Below are 19244 nucleotides of genomic sequence, written 5' to 3'. Positions count from 1 at the left end.
GATAAGGAGATTTATCACACATGGTTCCTTCCTTCAGTGAGCTCACAGTCTAACCAGGAAGACAGGGCACATTCAAGGTAGGAAACAGCAAAGGCTTAAATTGGGTGGTTCAAACTGTAAATTCTGCAAGAGTTCAAAAGAGGGGAACAGTAATGGAGCAGAAAGAACCCTGGACTCAGAATGAGGAAATATGAGGCAATAGAGTGCTGGACTTGGAGTCTGGAAGACCGGAGTTCAAATGTAGCCAAAGACACTTCCTAGCTGTGTGACCCTGGGCAAGTCACTTAACCTCTGTCTACCTCAGTTTCTACATCTGTAGAACAGGGATAATATTAGTACCTACCACCCAGGGTTGTCATTAGGATCAAATGAGATTATTTCTAAAATTCTTTGCAAACCTAAAAGTGCTAGGTATGACTAATATCTCTGTCTAAGTCTTAGAGGGGAGTAGTATGTTCTTTCAACAACCTGGGAGCAGAGGAAATGTGAATATCAGGCCAGGCTTTGTGACTTTTGACGGATGTTTTAGCTTGTTTTGAAAATGGTGAGGAAACTGCCTTTTACTATTTGTATTTTTTTTGCACACCAAGTAGGGGCAGAGTTGCAAAGTAGAAAGAACTCTAGATCTGTAACCAGAGGACCTGGGTTTGAATTCTAGTCTGCTGTTTGCCTGTGTAACCTTGGACAAATTGCTTCACCCTTGTGATTCCTCACTCCAGCCTCTTTAAATGGGAAGGTTGGATTACAGGAACTATAAGGGCCCTTCCAGTTCTCAATCCATGATCCTGTGACCTCTCTCGGTCCTTCATGGGCGTCAGACTTGATGATCGCTATGGTCCCTCCTAGTTCTAACTCCTATGATCCTGTAAGTTTCCTTTCCTCTCTCTTATGGGAGAGAGGGGGAAAGCTTAGCAAGTGAGGAGTTTATAAGAACCTGATTTCAAAGACTTGTTCTTTCTGAGCTAGAGGGAGTCTGAGACTTGTGGATTGGGTATCTGGGAATGCCCTTTGAACTCAAGAAGCTCTGCTGAAATGAAGAGTAGAACCAGGAGCTGAAATATTGATCTATATTTCTCCTGAATCTGAGTTGGTCACTCCCCTGGAGGGGGGGTTAAAATAAGGCAGCCAATCTGCCTGGCAAGCTGGATATAGAGAAAGGGAATACTTGTTGTGGGCCATGCTGGAGAAGGATACATCAGACATCAGAGAATCACTAGAGGCTAAGAATTTGGCCTGGGACCTATAGTTAGGGAGAAGGGATTAGTAAATTTTGGTGCTTTCAATCTCCTGGGCTGGGTAGGAGCTTTTATCTATATTAATGATTACCTTTGCTCTTCACTTGCATAGTATTTTTTAATTATTCACCCTTTCCTTTGTGGATAGGCCCTAGAAAGAAAGATGAGCTTTAATGGTGTATTGGCAGAGAAGGAACAGGGAAAGAGGAAGTGAGTGTTGGAGGTAGAGCACCCAGGGATGACAGCAGCTGCAGAAAAAAATTGCAGGTAATCAATGATGTCTGAAGCTAGGAAGCCAAACCAGCTCCACAAAGGTCCAGGGATAATCATACAAGCAGAGTTAACTAAATTGTTCATACCCTTTGGCCCAGAGATCTCACTACTGGGATTATACATGAAGAGGGTTGACCATACAAAAATATTCATAGCAGCATTTTTTTCTGTGGTCAACAAAAAGCTGTGAAAGCAATATAGGTGCACAACTATTGGGGAATCCTCAAATACACAATGGTATATGAATGTAATGTTATTATACTGTAGAATTTAGCTAAGCTTTAATATTTTATTTTTCATTTTATTCTTGTGGACAAGATAAAAAAAAATATGGGCTAGTGAGGGATTGGCAAACTATTGCCCAAGAACTGACCCAGTCTGCCAGTGAGCTAAGAATGGTTTTCATATTTTTAAATACAATAAAACTTTACTGAAAAATGTAAAAACCATTTTTAATTCATATTCTGTGTGAAAAACAGACACTGGGCCAAAAAGACTATTGGCCATAGTTATCTGACCCTATAGCAAATAATAGCAAAATTAGATATTTCAGAACTGTTTGAATTCCAAACATAAAGTATAGGTATTAAATGAATTGATGACAACTTGGAAGAAGGTCTCCATTGTAGTGCCCCAGGTATAGGGGCTTGATCCCGAGCTGTTTAACATTTTTATTAATGACTTCAATAAAGGCATAGATAGCCTGCTTATCTAATTTTCAGATGATAGGAATCTGGAAACAACAGCTGACACAATGAATGATATAACCAAGATCCAGAGGGGAAAAAAAAGATCTTGATAAGCCAGAAAATGATGATAAATGTAAAGTCATAGACATGGGCTCAGGAAATCAACCTCACAAGTATAAGATGGGAGAATCATGACTAGATAGCATTTTCCAGTAAAAAAAAAATCTAGGGATTTTAGCATACTGCAAGCTAAATTTTAGTCACCACATGTGATATGACAGCCAAAATAAAAACTTGAGAGACAGTTTTCAGAAATAGGGTATTCATAATAATAAATTAATGAATGAATCAACAAGCATCTGTGAAGTACCTACTATGTGCTGGGCACTATGTTAGGTGCTGAAGATACAAAGATAAAAGTGAAAACTCTTTCTGTTCGCAAGCAGCTCCTGCCTAGTCAGGAGAGAAAACAGGTACTTCTATAAAGGGAGTCAGTCAGTCAAGAGGCATTTATTAAAGACTCAGTATGTGTCAGATATTATGGTAAGCTCTTGGGGATACAAAATAGATACAAACTAGATACAAGCTGTTAAGGATTTGAAAGTAAATAATTTATTTGGGGATGGGGGGTAGGGCAGGAAGAGAAGATAAGGAAAAGCTTAAGAAGAGGGCACTTGTGCCAAGGTTTGGAAGAACTTAGGGATTTTGAGAGACAGAGGTGAAGAGGGAGCAAATTCTAGGTATGGTAACAGACAATGCCCAGAGGCATGAGATGGAGAGTCATACATGAGAAACAGCAAAAAAAGTCCATTTGGTTGGATTGCAGTATGGGGCGATGGGAAGAGGGGTCAGAGAATAAAGTGCAATAAGGCTTGAAAGGTGGGTTGGGGCCAGGTTGTAATGGGCTTTAAATTCCAACCAGAGGAGTTTACGTCTGATCCTACAGGTAACAGTGTGGAATCTACTGAGTACAGAGTGATAGGGTATTCTAGCTTGGGGAGGGGAAGGAGGAAATAAGGATTTATATAGCACCTACTATGTGCCAGGCACTGTGCTAAGAGCTTCACAAATAATATCTCATCTGATCTTGGTTAGATCACATTTGGAATATTATGTTTAGTTCTGGGCCCCACATTTTTGACATTGATAAGCTAGAAACTAGAGAGAGGATAACCAGGCTAGTGAAGTTTTAAAGTCATGCCATGTGAAGAGTGGGGCAGCTAGGTGGCACCATAGTGCACAGAGTGCTGGGCCTGGCATCAGGAAGACTCATCTTCCCGAGTTCAAATCCCGCCTCAGACAATTACTACCTGTGTGACACTGGGCAAATCACTTAACCCTGTTTGCCTCAGTTTCCTCATCTGTAAAATAAGCTGGAGAAGGAAATGACAAACCACTCCAGTATCTGTGCCAAGAAAACCCCAAATGGGGTCACAAAGAGTTAGACACGACTGAAACAACTGAACAACAACATATAGAAGAAACATTTGGTATACTGCGTTGGATCGCAGAAGAGAAATGGACGTAAGCTGCAAAGAAGCCAATTTAGGCTTGATGTCTGGAAGGACTTTCTAACAATTAGAGCTGTCTGAAAAGAAATGTTCCACCATTTCCCTTCTCATTGGAGGTCTTCAAATACAAGTTGGCTTGTAATAGTTAGCTATTTTATAAGAGATGTTCTCCTTCTATTATGGGTTGGGCAAGATGTTCTGTGAGGTCCTTTCCACATATGAAAAACTGTGTACAATAGTTAACATATATATAGACCTTACTATGTGCCAGGTACTTTACAATTATTATTTCATTTGATCCTTACAACAACCCTAGGAGGTCAGTGTTATTATTATCCCCATTTTACAGATGAGGAAACTGAGGTGAAGTGACTTTGCCCAGGGTCACACAGCTAGTAAGTGTCTGAGGCCAGATTTGAACTCAGGTCTTCCTGACCCTAGGCTCAGCCCTCTATCATCCCTAGCTGCCCCTAGGCAGGTTTTTTGAATGAGGAATATGAAGGATTTAGAGAAACATTGGGAAGGTTTGCATAGCTGTTACAGAATTGATATGACCACCAAAGACCAACACATACAGTGGCCAAAACAATAGAAATAAATTGGACACCAAGAGACTACAGTGGCCAGTGTTAGGTATTTTACTACTAAGGTTAAAGCACATAGCCTTCTTTTCTATTAACAGTCAGGCAGCCACAAAGGTGGGAAGGGGTCAGTAGCAGTCATACCATTAGACAATTTTGCTTAACTGTTTTTAGGAAATTTATTTGGTGGGAGTGCTATTTGGATGTTTGTTGGAGAGAGGGTGTTGGGTAGAAACAAAAATAAATCAATACTTGATTTAAAAAAGCAAAAGTTCTAGGGCTTGATGCTTTGAGGAGGGCTTTGGAGACCATCAGGGTGGCTAGGTAGCAAGGTGCATAAGAGTGCCGGGCCTTGAATCAAGAAAACTCATGTTCCTGAGTTCAAATCTAGCTTCAGACACTTACTAGCTGTGTGACCTTGAGTAGGTCACTCTGCCTCAGTTTCCTCATCTGTAAAATGAGCTGGAGAAGTAAATGGCAAACCACTCCAGTATTTTTGCCAAGAAAATCCCAAATGGGGTCATGAAGATTTGGACACAACTGAAAAAATGACTTACTTGGAGATCATTAAGAATGAGATTACAGAGAAAAGGAACTCTCTATTTGGGGAGATAACAGCTGAGAAACTGAAGTTCTGACCAGGCAGACCTTGCTAATACTTAACAGGTAATGAAAGGTTCATGGGACCCTATGGTCTCGAACTGGAAAAGGACTGAAGAGACCTTCTAATCCAACCTCTCCATTTCACAGATGAAGAAACAGGAGCCCACGAGGGGAACTCACTTGCCCAATGTTACTCAAATAGAAAGCTGAACCAGGGTTCAAACCCAGGTTCCCTGGCTCCAGATGGAGCTCTTTTTACTATAAGACGATGCTGTCTCCCTTGCTTTTTCAGATGGGGAAACTGAGGCTCAGAAAGGTGGTACATTCTATCCAAAGCCACAGTCAATTAGTGGGGCTGGTGGCTAATCAAAATCTTCTTCTCTTAATTCTTGGACTCCTTTCAAAATAATTCCTGGACTCCTTTCCACTACAACACAATGTCTCTTATATATAACTGGATTCAGTGACAAGAAACTTCTAGCTAGGTCCTGTCCCATTGATAGTGAAATGGATAGAGCTCTGAGTCTGGGGTCAGGAAGAATTGAATCCAAATCCAGCCTCAGACTTACTGTGTAACTCTGAGTCACTTAAACTGTCTGCCTCAGTTTCCTCAACTGTAAAATTGGGGAAATAATAGCACCTACCTCCCAGGGTTATTGTGAGCATCAAATGGAATATTTATCAACATAGGGTCTGGCACATAGTAGGCTCTTAATAATTGTTTGTTCTCTTCCTCTCTCCCCACAACCCTCCTTATGGTCCTGGAATTAATGTTCAAAGGATGCTGTAGGTATGAAAGTGGTTCCCAGGCTCCTAAGTCTTTTGTCATAGGGGCCTTTTCTACTAAATTCCCTATTAGAAGGAAAGGTTAAACAGTTTTCCTCTCCTTCAACATGCCCGTAGCCCCTTTCTGTTACTTCTCCTGCAGAGTGCTGGTAATAGTCAGGAAAACCTAATCCCACCTCTGACATTTACAAGTTGTGTCACGCTGAGCAACTCATTTAAACTTTCTGAGGCCCACGCTTTTCACCAACATGATAGTGCCTACCCCACATGGTTGTTGTGAGGAGCAAACAAGCAAATATGTGTAAAACACTTTGTAAACTTTAAAGCATTATAGAAATGTGAGCTGTTATTATATTATAAGAGGGTGGAGCATTGTTGTGAGAGAGGAGATTTGACAAGTGCCCTCAGACACTTGGCACAGGATGTCAAAACCCTGGAAGATTAGAAATGATTTCTCTTAGGGGCAGCTAGGTGGATAGTAGATAGTGGATAGAGCACCAGCCTGGATTCAGGAGGACCTGAGTTCAAATCCGGCCTCAGACACTTAACACTTACTAGCTGTGTGAACTTGGACAGGTCACTTAACCCCATTGCCTAGCCAAGAAAAAAAAAAAAAGAAATTATTTCTCTTAGTCTAACCAGAGTTCTTAACATGCAGCCCTTGTTTTTAGAAATATTTTGATTACTGTATTTTAATAATTATTTCCTTTTGTAATGCTATATATTTTATTTTACATGTTTAAAAACATTATTCTAAGAAGAGGACCCTACGCTTTGTGTCTATGATACGAAACAGGTTACAGATACCCAGTCTAACTTGAATCCTGCATGCTTCAATGCAAAAAACCCATTTCTTATTGTTTGGTCTCTATCAGGGAAAAGGAAAAGTTGACCCTGGTTCTCGACCTGCCTCTCTTATTCAACCCAGGTTTGTTTTCTCCTCCTTCATGAAGACAAGCTCTCCTCATCCAATTCCCTTCCTATTTCTCCACACTCATTGAAGAGGCTCCCTATTCACTTCCATGATCAAATAAAAAAAATCCTTTCTTTGGCTTTTAAATACCATTAAAGATGTGAAGCTCAGCTTAGGACGTGCTAGACCCTTCTCCATCTCTCTCCACTTCTGGAGAGTTTTATGATCCCAATGACAGGCAACTCTCAGCTAGTCAGTCATTTATCCCTTTAAAAAATTATTAAATACCTACGATATAAAAGACATAAAAGTACTGCATGGTATTAGGGAGGATATGACAAATGATGTACACTCTATTCATGAAGAGCTTACAAATTTAATAGATTACAGATGTGGAGCTGGAAGGAATTATAAAGGTCTGGTCCAACCTCTTAATTTTATGGACCTAGAAACTGAGGCCCAGAGGGAGAAAGTGTCTTGCCTAGGTAAGGTCAGTCAGTCATAAATTCCAGAGTAAGGGATTTGAACTAAGGTTCTTGTCTCCAAATCTGAGACTGGTTCAACTGCACCATGAAGACATGTAGCATCAGTAGCTGTGATAAAAGGGACAGTGAGCAAATACAGAAAGAGAAGGCTCTCTATGCTCTGTTTTGTGGATTGTCCAATGCAAAGATTTCCTCCCAGTCTGGTTTCCTTGCGCATTTATCCCTAGAGCCGTTGGTATGTATCCAGGAAATGGGAACTCATCTCAATAGGAGCCAGACCTACCCGGGAAAATAAATATGTTGTGACTAATATGAAAATATGTTTAATAGGAATGTATATGTAGAGCTTATATCAGATTGAATGCCATCTTGGGGACAGAGGCAGGGAGGGAGGGGGAGAAAATATAAACTCAAAAACTTATAGAAGTGATTGTTGAAAACTAAAAATAAATAAATAAATAAATAGAAAACACACACACACACACACACACACACACACACACACACAAGAAAATAAATATGTTGGTCTCTACCCCTGCCAAAGCTATGTAATGCATTCCAAAGTCAAACAGAAATGAACTTTTGAATCCTACGCTGCTTTGGGTCCCGATAAACGAGAGTGTTGACTATATTATGACTCAGTATGGGATCCATTCTTTTCTCTCCTGTCTTGGTTATTTTGGTCTAGATTTCCCCCTGGTGGTTAAAATGAGAAACAGCAAGAATCCTTGAATCGTCAACTTCAGATTTTTAAGAGATACCTTAATGATCGTTCTCATTTTGCAGATGGAGAAAGATAGGCGCAGAGAAGAGAGGGCATCTGCTTAAGGTCCCACAGTGACAGGGTAAAAATCCAGGTCTCCTTAGTCTAGAGTTTTCTCTCAGCCCACCCTGCACATTCAATCTGTTGCAAGACCTATTGATTCCGCCTTATAACATTTCTCATCGTTTGCCCCCTCCCCTTCTCTCTGATGACAAGCCCTCATCACCTTAAACCTGGACTATTGCTACATGCTTGATCTCTTTGCCTCCAGTCTGTCCCCACTCCGGCCCATCCTACACTCAACGGTCAAATTGATCTTAAAGCTCTGGCCTGGGCATGTCACATCCATAGTCAACAAATTTCAGTGGCTCTAGGATCAAACAAAAAGTCACCCCTTTGGCTATTAAAGGTGTTAACAACCTGGCCCCTCCCTACCTTTCCAGTACTCTATGATCCAGTGACACAGGCCTCTTTGCCATTCTTCCCACAAGGTACCCCTTCTCTTAGACATTTTCACTCTCTTTCTTCCATGCTTAGGATTCTATGTCTTCATCTCTGTCTCCTGGCTTCCCTAACTTCCTACAAATCCCAGATGAAATGCCACCTTCTACAAGAAGCCTTTCCCAATCTCCCTTAATGCTAATGCTTTCTCTCTACTGACTATGTACTATTTATTCCATATATACCTTGTTTGTACGTAGTTATTTGCATGTTCTTTCTCCTATTAGACTGGGAGCTCCTTGAGGGACTTTTTTTTTCCTTTCCTTGCCCCCCCAGCTCTTAGCACAGGGCCTGGCACACAGAAGGCACTTAATAAATGCTTGCTGACTTGCCTACACCATAGTTTGTTCAGCTTAAATGTTGTTATGTCCCACATTTTACTCAAAACTTTCTCGCCACCAACCTTTCCAACCTTCATTCACTCACTGTCCACTAGGATTCAGAATCTGCTTTCCCAAAGCCTAGCCCTCTTTCCCAGTAAACTCCCCCATGCTCTTTCTTGGAGGCACTAGTCAAGGTTTTTCCCCAGGGGCCCTGCAGGGATGTGGCTGGGAACCCATGCAATGGTTTTACTCCTTTTCTCTCTCTCACCTTCCCAGTGCCAGAATGGATACAACCCAGGGGTAGGGCTATGCCAAGCTGTGTCAACAAAAGTCTCTAACAACAGAACCCATGCTCTCCTCCCCTTCTCCAAAGGGTTTCCGTGGTGTCGGGGGAGCCGGAGTAGAGACTGAAGTTCCCCACTGGCCCTGAATAGGTAGGAGGAACTGACATCCCCCACCCACCCCCATGCCCAAGGTAGGGCTGACTGGGAGCCCCTTCTGAGTCAGAGTATCTTAGTCTGTCCATTAGCGAACGAATTTAGGGATACAAGGGGGAAAATTCCAGGATATTTGGGTCCCAAGGCTGCACAGAAGGTACAGCCAGGGTGATCGTGGCCAGTAGTTCAATAGAGGGGAGTGTTAGTCCTGGGTCTGGGGGCTCCCTTTATGATCTCTTCAGAGCTTCTCAAGACTCCACTGACAGTGCTTTAGAATCTATCCTTTCCTCTGGGATGGGTTCTAAGGTGGAGGGAGTGAGTGACCTGTAGTCCCTGCAGGACATAAGGACACAGGAAAGAATGCCTTCTCTGGCTTCCAAGGTGCCTAAACAGGAGAGTACAGGGTTGCGATGGAACAGTGGAATATGGACATTTTTCTTGGGAGCTTCAAATTTAAATTGATTCCACCGAAAGGAAGGGGACTGAGTGGTAAACAGCAGATGTTCCACTAATGGAGGGGATAGAGAGATTCTTGGGAAGGCTTCATTGAGGAGGTGGACTTTGGCAGTACAGGTACTAAAGAAAGATCACTCTAGTTCATTTTATAAACTCATTGAATCTCAGAGCTGAAAGGGCACTTAGAGGTAATCTACTGTAACTTCCCACCCCCTGCAGGAATCCCCTCTACAGTATTCCTGACAAGTGGTCATCTGGTCTCTACTTGAATACTTCCAGGGACAGGGAACTCCATACCAATAGCTCTGGTTGTTAGGAAGTTCCTTCTTATCTTCACTGACTCCCTTTGGCTTGGAGGAGGCATAGATGGCACATGCCTTGGACACAAGTCGGCAACAGAAGGAAAGGTTCCTCAGGGCCATGCATGCCCTTCAAGCCACATCTGATCATACCCTACAGGTGGCCAGCCCACTCCTGGAACACCGTAGAGGCTTGGGACTACTCACTGGCCCTCACCTTCACCAACTGGTGCAACAAAGCCAAGGCCTGTGTGTGGAGCTGGATCATGTGGGTCACCTCCTTCGATTCCAGCAGGACCAGCTTCTGAGACAAATCCCTACTCCAGGTGGGGTCAGAGGCTTGCACTGCTCCCTGGATGGTATGCTCTACCTGACCTTTGATGAAGCCCCCTGCATCCAAATCCTTGACCTCTCTGGCCACTCGCTCCACTCTCTGCCTTGCAGCCTGCCAGGGACAGGAGCCTTTGTGTCAGAAGATGTGACTGTGACGGGGTCAGGGCTAGTGCTGGTCAGCAGTCTGGTCCATAGAGCAGTCTATGCCTTCCATCACCTTTCTAAGGCCTCCCAAGGTGAATGGGTGAAAATCTTGACCTTTGAATCCCCAAGAGGGCTGGGAGTGGATGCTCTGGGACGCTTCCTGGTAGCTGACTATGTCTCAGGCTTAGTCCACAGTTTTTCACTGAGCTCATCATTCAAGGCCATCGGTCTGACCACTGTCCCAGGCCTGTGTGGCCCCCGTTATGTGAGTAATGGCCCAGATGGGGGATTTGTGGTGAGTGAAGAGTGTGGAGATGTCCAGCTCTTTGGCCATGCTCATCAGCCACTGGGCTCATTGTGCAGCCGGCTTCAGCACCCATTTGGTAACCCGGCCGGTGTTTGCACTGATGCCCAGGGCAACATAATTGTTGTTGATGAACAGCGAAAAGAAGTAACCCTATTCCCAAGGGCTGGGCCCCCAGTCAGACTGGTATCTAAAGGTCTGCAGAGGCCTACAGGGGTGGCCTGTGCCTCCCGTGGCCGATTGTTGGTAGCTGACAATGGAGATAACTCTGTCAAAATCTTTAAATACCAAATGTAGCCTTTAAGATAGTCTGGAGGGCATAGGGCGGGAGGAGAGGGAGATTCTCTGCTCCAGACAGTAAGGTGAGTACCAGTACTTCAAAAAGCAAGGGACAGGACTCCTGTGTTCTTGTCCTGACTATCCATGCTAGAATGCTCTGCGTCTGGGCCTCACTTTTCCCATCTGAACTGTGAGAAGACTTATTCCAGTTTGCAAAATGTTCTTTCCAAATGGAGTGAGAGGGACACATCACGGAACATCAAACAGCTGTTTGTTGACATGCATCATGTTTCTGGGACTCTCGGCCCTGACTCACAGAAGTAGGGAGCTGAATGGGGTTCACATAGCTCCAGGTAGAGATTCTGGGTCCGAATCCAGCATCAACCAATCAACCAACAAGTCTTTCCACAGTCTCTTATGTGCCCCCTCATGTGCCGTGCTATGTAAAGGGTTGTGGTATTGGGGGTGGGGGAATATAAAACTGGGGGCAGAGAAAGAAGGCAGCAGAGATTCGGTCCCTTCCCTGAAGGACTTCATAGTCTCTGAGGAAGTCGACAACTATGGATATCCATTTTATATGGATATCCATTTTCTTTTTGGTAGACAGTATTTATTTATCATGGGGCAGCTAAGTGGCGAAGTACATAGGAGTGCCAAGCCTGGAGGCAGGAAGACTCATGTTCTTGAGTTCAAATCTGACCTCAAACAATTACTAGCTGTGTGACCCTGAGCAAGTCACTTAACCCTGGCCTCAGTTTCCTCACCTATAAAATGAGCTGGAGAAGGAAATGGCAAACCATTCCAGTATCTTTGCCAAGAAAACCCCAAATAGGGTCACAGAGAATCAACTCCACTGAAAACAACAAAACAACAATTTACTTATCATTTATCTGTTAGATATATAATAAGATCCTTGTCTTAACTGTGATAGATCTTTATCACTGTATCCAAACATGATCATGGGATTTAGAATTGCATGGGACTTCAAAAATCCAATGAAATCTCATTTTACAGAGGAGAAAGCTATCTATAGGACTTAATTTATGCCATAGAAAGTTGAATTTTTTTTCTTATTTCTTACGTGAAGTATTTTGAGGGGATGAAGTTGGCCCCTGGAGTTCAGGGTTTCTTAACCTCTCTTCTGTCAGGGGCCCCTTTGGCAATCTGTTGAATCCTATGGACCCTTTGTCAGAACGATGTTCTTAAATGCATAAAATAATACAGATAAGATTATGAAGGAAACCAATTATACTGAAATACAGTGTAATTTATGTCTTCATCAGGATATCATAAGTTCCAAGTTCACAGAAGCTATCTAGAGATACTCCCCCATCCCCTACCCCAGGTCCATGGACTCTCCCAGCTAAAAATTTCCTTTCCTGTAACAGAAAGAGGACTAGATATAGCGACAGGGGACTTGGATTTCAACTGGGGCTTGGCTACTTACTATGTGACTTCGGGAAAGTCACTTAACCTCTCTATGCCTCAGTTTCCTCATCTGTAAAATGAGAGGTTTGGGTTAGATGGCCTCTTGGGTCCCTTTCAACACTATGAACCTATGACCTCTGGACTTTAGTTTTCTTCATCTCTCAATTGTGAGTGTTGGAGTAGATAATCTCTAAGGTTCCCTCTAATTCTAAATCTTAACAGATTTCAAATTCACAAATTCACCCTCAATTACTGACTCTTCTGTGCCATATCCCCTCTCCATTCATTATGAGAAACATAAACATTAACTAAGAATACCAGGCAGTTCATAAGGGCCATACTGACAATTAGGGAAAGGGAAAGACCACTGTGGGTTGGGTTGGAATAGTCAGGGGCAGCTTCCTGGAGGAGGTAGAAACTGAACTGGCTTCTGATAAGATTTCTCTGGGGTGGGGGGTGTTTGTTGAGGGGGGGTGAATAGCGAGTTATTGTGGGACAGATGACTCCTGGGCCCTGGAAGGCTGGGGTGATTCAGGTAGAAAATCTTGAGAAGCAATAGCTGTGGTCAGGAGAGGGGAACATGTCTGGTGGACGTGTTTTTTCAGCTCATTCGTCCTTGGCTGCTGACCTACAGGAGCAAGCCCTAGATTAGTGTTTTGCCCTAGAGATATTTCTCAACTCCTTGAACATGTTACCAGCCTGACCTTGGAGGGTCAGGTTCAGGAGCAAGTCTCCCTCCACAAGTGTCAAGAAAGTAACTAGTCAAGTTAAAGGCTCTGCCAAAACTTATTGTGTGACCTTATGGAAATTATTTCCTTTCTATGAGCCTTAGTTTTCTCATCTGTAAAACTAGGGGGTTTAGACTCGATGACCTTTAAGGTCCTTTCTAGCTCTGAAATTTTATGTTCTGTATTCTGAGGTTTTCCAGTTCCCCTCACTCTGCCTGTCTGCCATATTAGACCTGAGTCTCCTATATCAACTCTTACCCATTGCCTGGGTCTACCTCCCTAGGAAAATTCTCCAGCTTTCTTATCAGCCCCCAGCTGGCTTGAGGGTAGGTGGGGCCCAATGGAAGACAGGAAGGGAGTTCTGATGGGATAATGACCTGGTTTTCAGCTCATTCAATTTGTCCAAGCTTCTAATGCTGCTGCTCCTCTGGTCCCAACCACAAGACTTACCATTGCTGGAGATTTCCTGGACCCAGCTGATATAAGGTGTGTCTGTGTATTTTTCACTGGGTGGCAGGAAGGAGAGGGAACTTTGGCTAAGAGCAATAGCACCAGGAAATGGAATCCATGTGGATTTAGAGCTCTCTTGTGTATCACAGTTCTCTGGGAGTGGAGGAGCCGTGGGGAGCACTCATGTCTGTAGCATTTGGACATTTACTAGCTGTGTGAAACTGGGCAAACCTTTCTGAGCCTCAGTTTCTTCATCTGTAAAATGTGGAGGCTGGACTTGGCTGACGTCTGACTTTCAGTTTGAATAGATCCATGATCCTATGCTCTTCTTATTCCATCTCTGCTCCCAGACCAAAATGAGTGGCCAAGTGGTTCGCCATCAGGCTAGGTCCACCCTCAGAGCACCTGGCCACTGTATGGAAACTCCAGAAGGTCTAGATCATGGTTGGGGTAGTAACCAATAATATTAATAACTCACATTTTCAAGGTGATTTACAATTTCCTAAGCACTTTCTATGAGGCAGGTGGTACAAATATTAGGAAGCCCATTTTACAGATGAGGAAACTAAGGGGGTAGAATTGGGATTCAAACACAGGTCTCTTGACTCCACATTCATGTCTGCACAGTACAGGGTCCCCTCTATTCTTCAGTCTCACTGTCAAGGTTAGACATGGAGCTCATTGCAAAGTCTTGGGCAGGGGAGGATTTGGATCTGAATTAAATGTTAAATAGTGAGATGTGTCATAAACCCTTTTGGGAGTACTCAATGTCCTTTAAATAAAGGGGGCATAAAAACGGTGTTTTGTTCTCCAGTGGTCACTTCTTTGGATCTTACAGAGGCTTAGAGCAGCTGTTGGGTTGGGCCTTCCTCCTGACAATCTTCGGGTAGCATTAGGTACTGATGTGGGGTGGGGTGATTATCAGCAGGGTCAGAGCACAGGGAGGATCTAGGGAGGATCCTCTTTCCCTCCCTCCTCCACCCTAGGGAAGTCTCCCCATGCCTTCTGTCCTGAAGTAACACGAAAGAGAACATGGAGCAGATGAAGTAGACAGAATTATAAACTAGAGCTTGAGTACTATGGTCTACTAAACATCCCAAAGAAAACAAAAGGTATATCCTATGAAATGACATATACTTCCCCTATAGAAGTGGTCATTTTCAGGATAAGAGAGAAATCCAAAGGATGGACTGAGCTGGGGAAATGGTGAATATTTTAGAAGGCTGACCTTAGCAGGAGTTCCTCCTCTTTCTCCTCTAAATGGGAATGGACAGAAGTTATGACTGACCTTTTAACTTAGCTCCAGACTGATGCCTAAATCCATCCACAGCTTAGGCTGACCCCAAAATTTATCCATAGCCTTGACCCTAACCACAGTAGACCTTGAACTTCATCCATAAATTAAGCCGTAACTCCAGCTACAGACCAACACCCTAAATCTGGCCTTGTGTCTGTGACCACTGACTAAATGAGCAAGGAGCTATGATCCTAGCAGAAAAGAAGGATACAGCATCATTATCCACACTTTCCTTCCTCCTCTTCCTTGTGGCCCTGGAAAATTATTTGCCAACTGGTGATTAGGAAGGCAAATGTGAGGCTTTAGGGGGCAGTCTGGGTTTTGGGGTCACTCTGGGATAGGATTTTGGGCAACTAAATGGCACAGACGATAGAGTGCCAGGCCTGGAGTCCGGAACATGGACTTTAAATCCAGCCTCAAACCATTACTAGTTGTGTGACCTTGGGCAAGTCACTTAACTTTGTTTGCCTCAGTTTCCTCATCTGTAGAGTAAGCTAGGAAAGGGCAAACCAGTATTTTTGCCTAGAAAACCCCAAATGGGGTCACAAAGAGGGGGACACAAAACAACTAAACAACTCGGGTAGGATTTAGGAGTCAGTCTGGGGTTGAGTTTTGGGGTCAGTCTGGGGCTGGATTTAGGAACGCGACCGGGGCCAGGGTGAAACTAAGAGACCTCTGTAGAGATTCCACCAAGCACCTGGGGTGGGGGTGGGGGGCTCCCCTGAGTGGGCCCCGGAGATGAAGGGTTGGGATGACTCTTTCAGGGTTCCTCTTGCCCCATCCCCTCCCTGATCCAAGGCTAAGCGGCCTTTCCCTTGAGGATGGGGACTGAACCCGAGGCGGAATGACAAGCGCCTTCTGGCCGGGCTCCGCAGCTCTGGCTCAGCCCACTCTCCCCAACGTGGCCGAGAGCGGAGCGGAGCGCCGAGCGCCGGCGGAACGTTAGAGCCGAGAGCCGCGCGCGCAGCCGAGAGTCTCTGGGGGAAGGACCCACCGCGTAGTCACTGCCCGGCAACGGGCGGAAATGGGGATCCTGTCGGGAGGCGCGGCAGTTACGGGGCAAGGGCAGCTCGGGGCCCCGCGGAGCCGCCGCCTGCAGCCCGAGGGCTCGGCCCCGGGAAGCCGGTGTGTACACCTCGCCGAGCCGGGCGGACTGGGGCGGGCAGGGGCGGAGGGGCAGCCCCGGGCCCTGGGCCGCACGCTCGAGGTGGGGACGATTCCAGGGCTAAGCGGGTTCCTGGGGAGGTCGCGCTGACGCAGTGGGGGCGGCTCGGGGCCGGCCGGGCTTCGGAGCCCGGACCCGGAGCAAGGGGCTTGGGGACTGGACGCCGTGACCGGGAGGGGTCGGGAAAGGCTTCCGGCCGTCCTACTCTGCCATCGATTGGCGCTGTGACCTTGGTGGCTGGACGGGAAGAATCTGGGACTGGGGAGCCTGGGTTCGAGTTCTGGCTCTGCCACTTACTAGCCGTGTCGTCTTGGACGAGTCCTTCCCCATTCCTGGAGCTCAGATTTCTGCCGTATAAAATGTAGAGTGTTGGACCAGATCAGGGGGTCCCAAAGTTTTTTGTTCCGCAACTCCTTTTCAACAATTAAAAAAAAAAGGGTTGTGATGATTTATTTATTTTAGATGGAGGTTTATTCATTAAGTGCTTACAATAATAACTTTTGTCCCCAAAAGAAAATATGTTTTGTATATATTTAATATAATAAATTCATTATATATACTATATAATTATATGTATACAGTTATAAGACATATTTTACACCGATGAGTATGAAAATTCTGAGTATTAAATTATAAAACTAGTTTTAAAATAGTTGCAAATATTTTATGTGGGATTTTCTGTAAAAATTAAAATAACCTAGAAAAACTTAATCCTTGCTTTTATTTACAATACTTAGTATTAAATTTGTTTTACAAATTGTTGAATATACATAACATTTTTAGTGAAATAAGTTACAACTTGGAATATGTCTAACATGATAATCATGTTGTTCAGTCATGCCCAACTCTTCATGACCCCATTTGGGGTTTTCTTGGCAAAGATACTGGAATGGTTTGCCTTTTCCTTCCCCAGCTCATTTTACAGATAGGAAACTGAGGCAGATAGGGTTAAGTGACTTGCCCAGGGTCACACAGCTACTAAGTGTCTGAAGTCAAATTTGAACTCAGATCTTCCTAATTTCAGGCAGGGCACTCTGTCCACTTAGACACCTAGTAATCATACATAAACTTAGTTTTGGTGGTGGACTGTTTTTATTTGAACAAAGGTTTACAATATTTGGCTCAAATAGCAAAGGGAGAGGATATATTTTAAGACAGCTGGGCAATTGTTTACTGTAACAATGACAGAATTTTTAACGTGAATCCCTTGGACTCTAGTTGCAATCCCCCAAGAGGTTTTGAAACTACTAAATGGGAACCCCTGTACTAGGTGATCATTAAGGTCCCTTCCAGCTCCAGCAATCTCAGAGTTATGGGAATTTCAGTCTTTCTGGCCCAACACATATACCTGACAGTGGCTTTTGCTTTAAAGACCTCCAAGACAAGTGTGCTTCTGGACTGCTGTAATTGTTAGGAAGTTTTTCCTTACTTTAACACTGTTTGCCTTTTCCATCAAAAATTTTTAGCTGCTAGCCATGGATTGCCTCCTTTCCCTTTCCTGGGCCTTAATTTCCTTGTCCAGTCAAACAATGGTAGCGTTGGAAGGGACTCTGGAGATCATCTGGACCAACTCATTTATTTTACATAGTAGGAAACAGAATCCCAAAGAGAACTTGCTTTGCCAAGATCACAAAGCAAGCCAGTGGCGTGAGCCTGGTCAAAAACCTAAGTTTCCTCTTTTGGAAAGTTCAGGGAAGTTTCCGCTAATGTCTCTCCGCTTTTGAGAAGATTATTTTAATTCTGGAGGATTCCTACATATAATCTGGAGCCATGATATTAGGTATACTCTAGAGCAGAGTAGTCAAACACACAGTTCCTAGACCATATTGGCCTGCAACACTCAGAACATGCAATTAGGAAGTATTTAGCAAAAGAAATAAAAATACATAGATGACGTTAATATGTCTTTTTCTAAGGTAATGTGCTGCCCGAAGGGTTGCTATTTGAGTTTGACACCACTGCTTTTGAGCAAGTTTCAGAATTTAGCAATAACAATAACAACAATAATAATAACTAACATTTATGTAGCACTTACTATGTGCCAGACACTGTGCTAAGGGCTTTATAATTAAGATTTATGGCCTCAGACCAAACACTTGACACTTACTAGCTGTGTGACCCTGGGCAAGTCACTTAACTCCAATTGCCTAAAACAAAATAATAATAATAATAATTAAGATTTATTCTGAGCTTAATTTAAAATAAAAGGTTTTGATGAGGGGCAGCTGGGTGGCACAGTGAATAGAGTACCAGCCCTGAAGTCAGGAGGACCTGAGTTCAAATTTGACCTCAGACCAAACACTTGACACGTATTAGCTGTGTGACCCTGGGCAAGTCACTTAACCCCAATTGCCAAAAAAAAAAAAAAAAGTTTTTGATGCCTTTTTTTTTACATTACCTTAATTTCCCCCAGTATCCTTCCATCTCCCCTGCCCAGAGAGCCCCTCTCTCTATTTTTTTAAGACAAAAGAAAAAGAAAATAAACCTGATCAATACATTGAAAAAGTCTGATAATATGTGCAGTGTACCTCCCATCTCTGCATGGGGTGGGGGTGGGGAGGTCTTCTCATATCTCTTATTTCCAGGCATGCTTATTCTTTGTAATTTTCCAACATTCACTTTTGATTTTTTTATTTGGTTGTTTACATTGTTGAAGTCCTTGTGTATGTTGTTTTCTTGACTCGGCTTGCTTTGCTCTGCATCATTTCATGTTCATTAGTTCATGAATCGTCCCATGCTTCTGTATACTCTCCGTTAATATTTTGTTACATTCACTTATCAGTTTGTTCAGGCTGCTATAATCAGTGGGCGTCTGCTTTGTTTCTGATTCTGTGCTATCACAAAAAATACTGCTTATAAATTTTTTAGTGTATATGGAGACTTTCTTATCAAAGGTCTCCTTGAGGTATAAGCCTAGTAATGGAATATCTGGGTCAAAGAGTATAGACATTTTAGTCACTTTATTTGCATAATTCCAAATTGATTTTCAAAGTAGTTATATTGATTCACAGTTGCTCTAACAATGCACTACTGGACCTATCTTCCCACAGCCCCTCTATAGCATTGAGTGTTCCCATCTTTTATTATCTTTGCCAGTTTTCGGGGCTAAGGTCAAATTTCAGGGTAGTTTCAATTTGGATTTCTCTTATTAGTAGTGATTTGTAGTATTCTTCCCCATGGTTGTTAATAGTTTGTAAGTCTTCTTGTTTGTTAATATTCATTGATCACTCTTCTACTGGGCAATGGATTTTGGTATATATG

General features: G+C 43.5%; 1 protein-coding gene across 1 annotated transcript in view; it reads left to right on the top strand.

The window, feature by feature from the left end:
* The first annotated feature begins 15842 nt into the window (after positions 1–15842).
* PIGQ (phosphatidylinositol glycan anchor biosynthesis class Q) overlaps positions 15843–19244 on the top strand; it is a 64450-nt gene continuing 61048 nt past the window's right edge. Inside the window, 1 exon segment of the mRNA XM_027862892.1 lies at positions 15843–15943. Coding sequence (XP_027718693.1) covers positions 15843–15943 — 101 coding nt within the window.

Source organism: Vombatus ursinus, unplaced genomic scaffold (genome assembly GCF_900497805.2).
Source record: "Vombatus ursinus unplaced genomic scaffold, bare-nosed wombat genome assembly UNPS02014770.1, whole genome shotgun sequence".
NCBI lineage: Eukaryota > Metazoa > Chordata > Mammalia > Diprotodontia > Vombatidae > Vombatus > Vombatus ursinus.
Note: the sequence above shows the minus strand (reverse complement) of the source record. Positions and strands in the feature narration are given on the sequence as shown.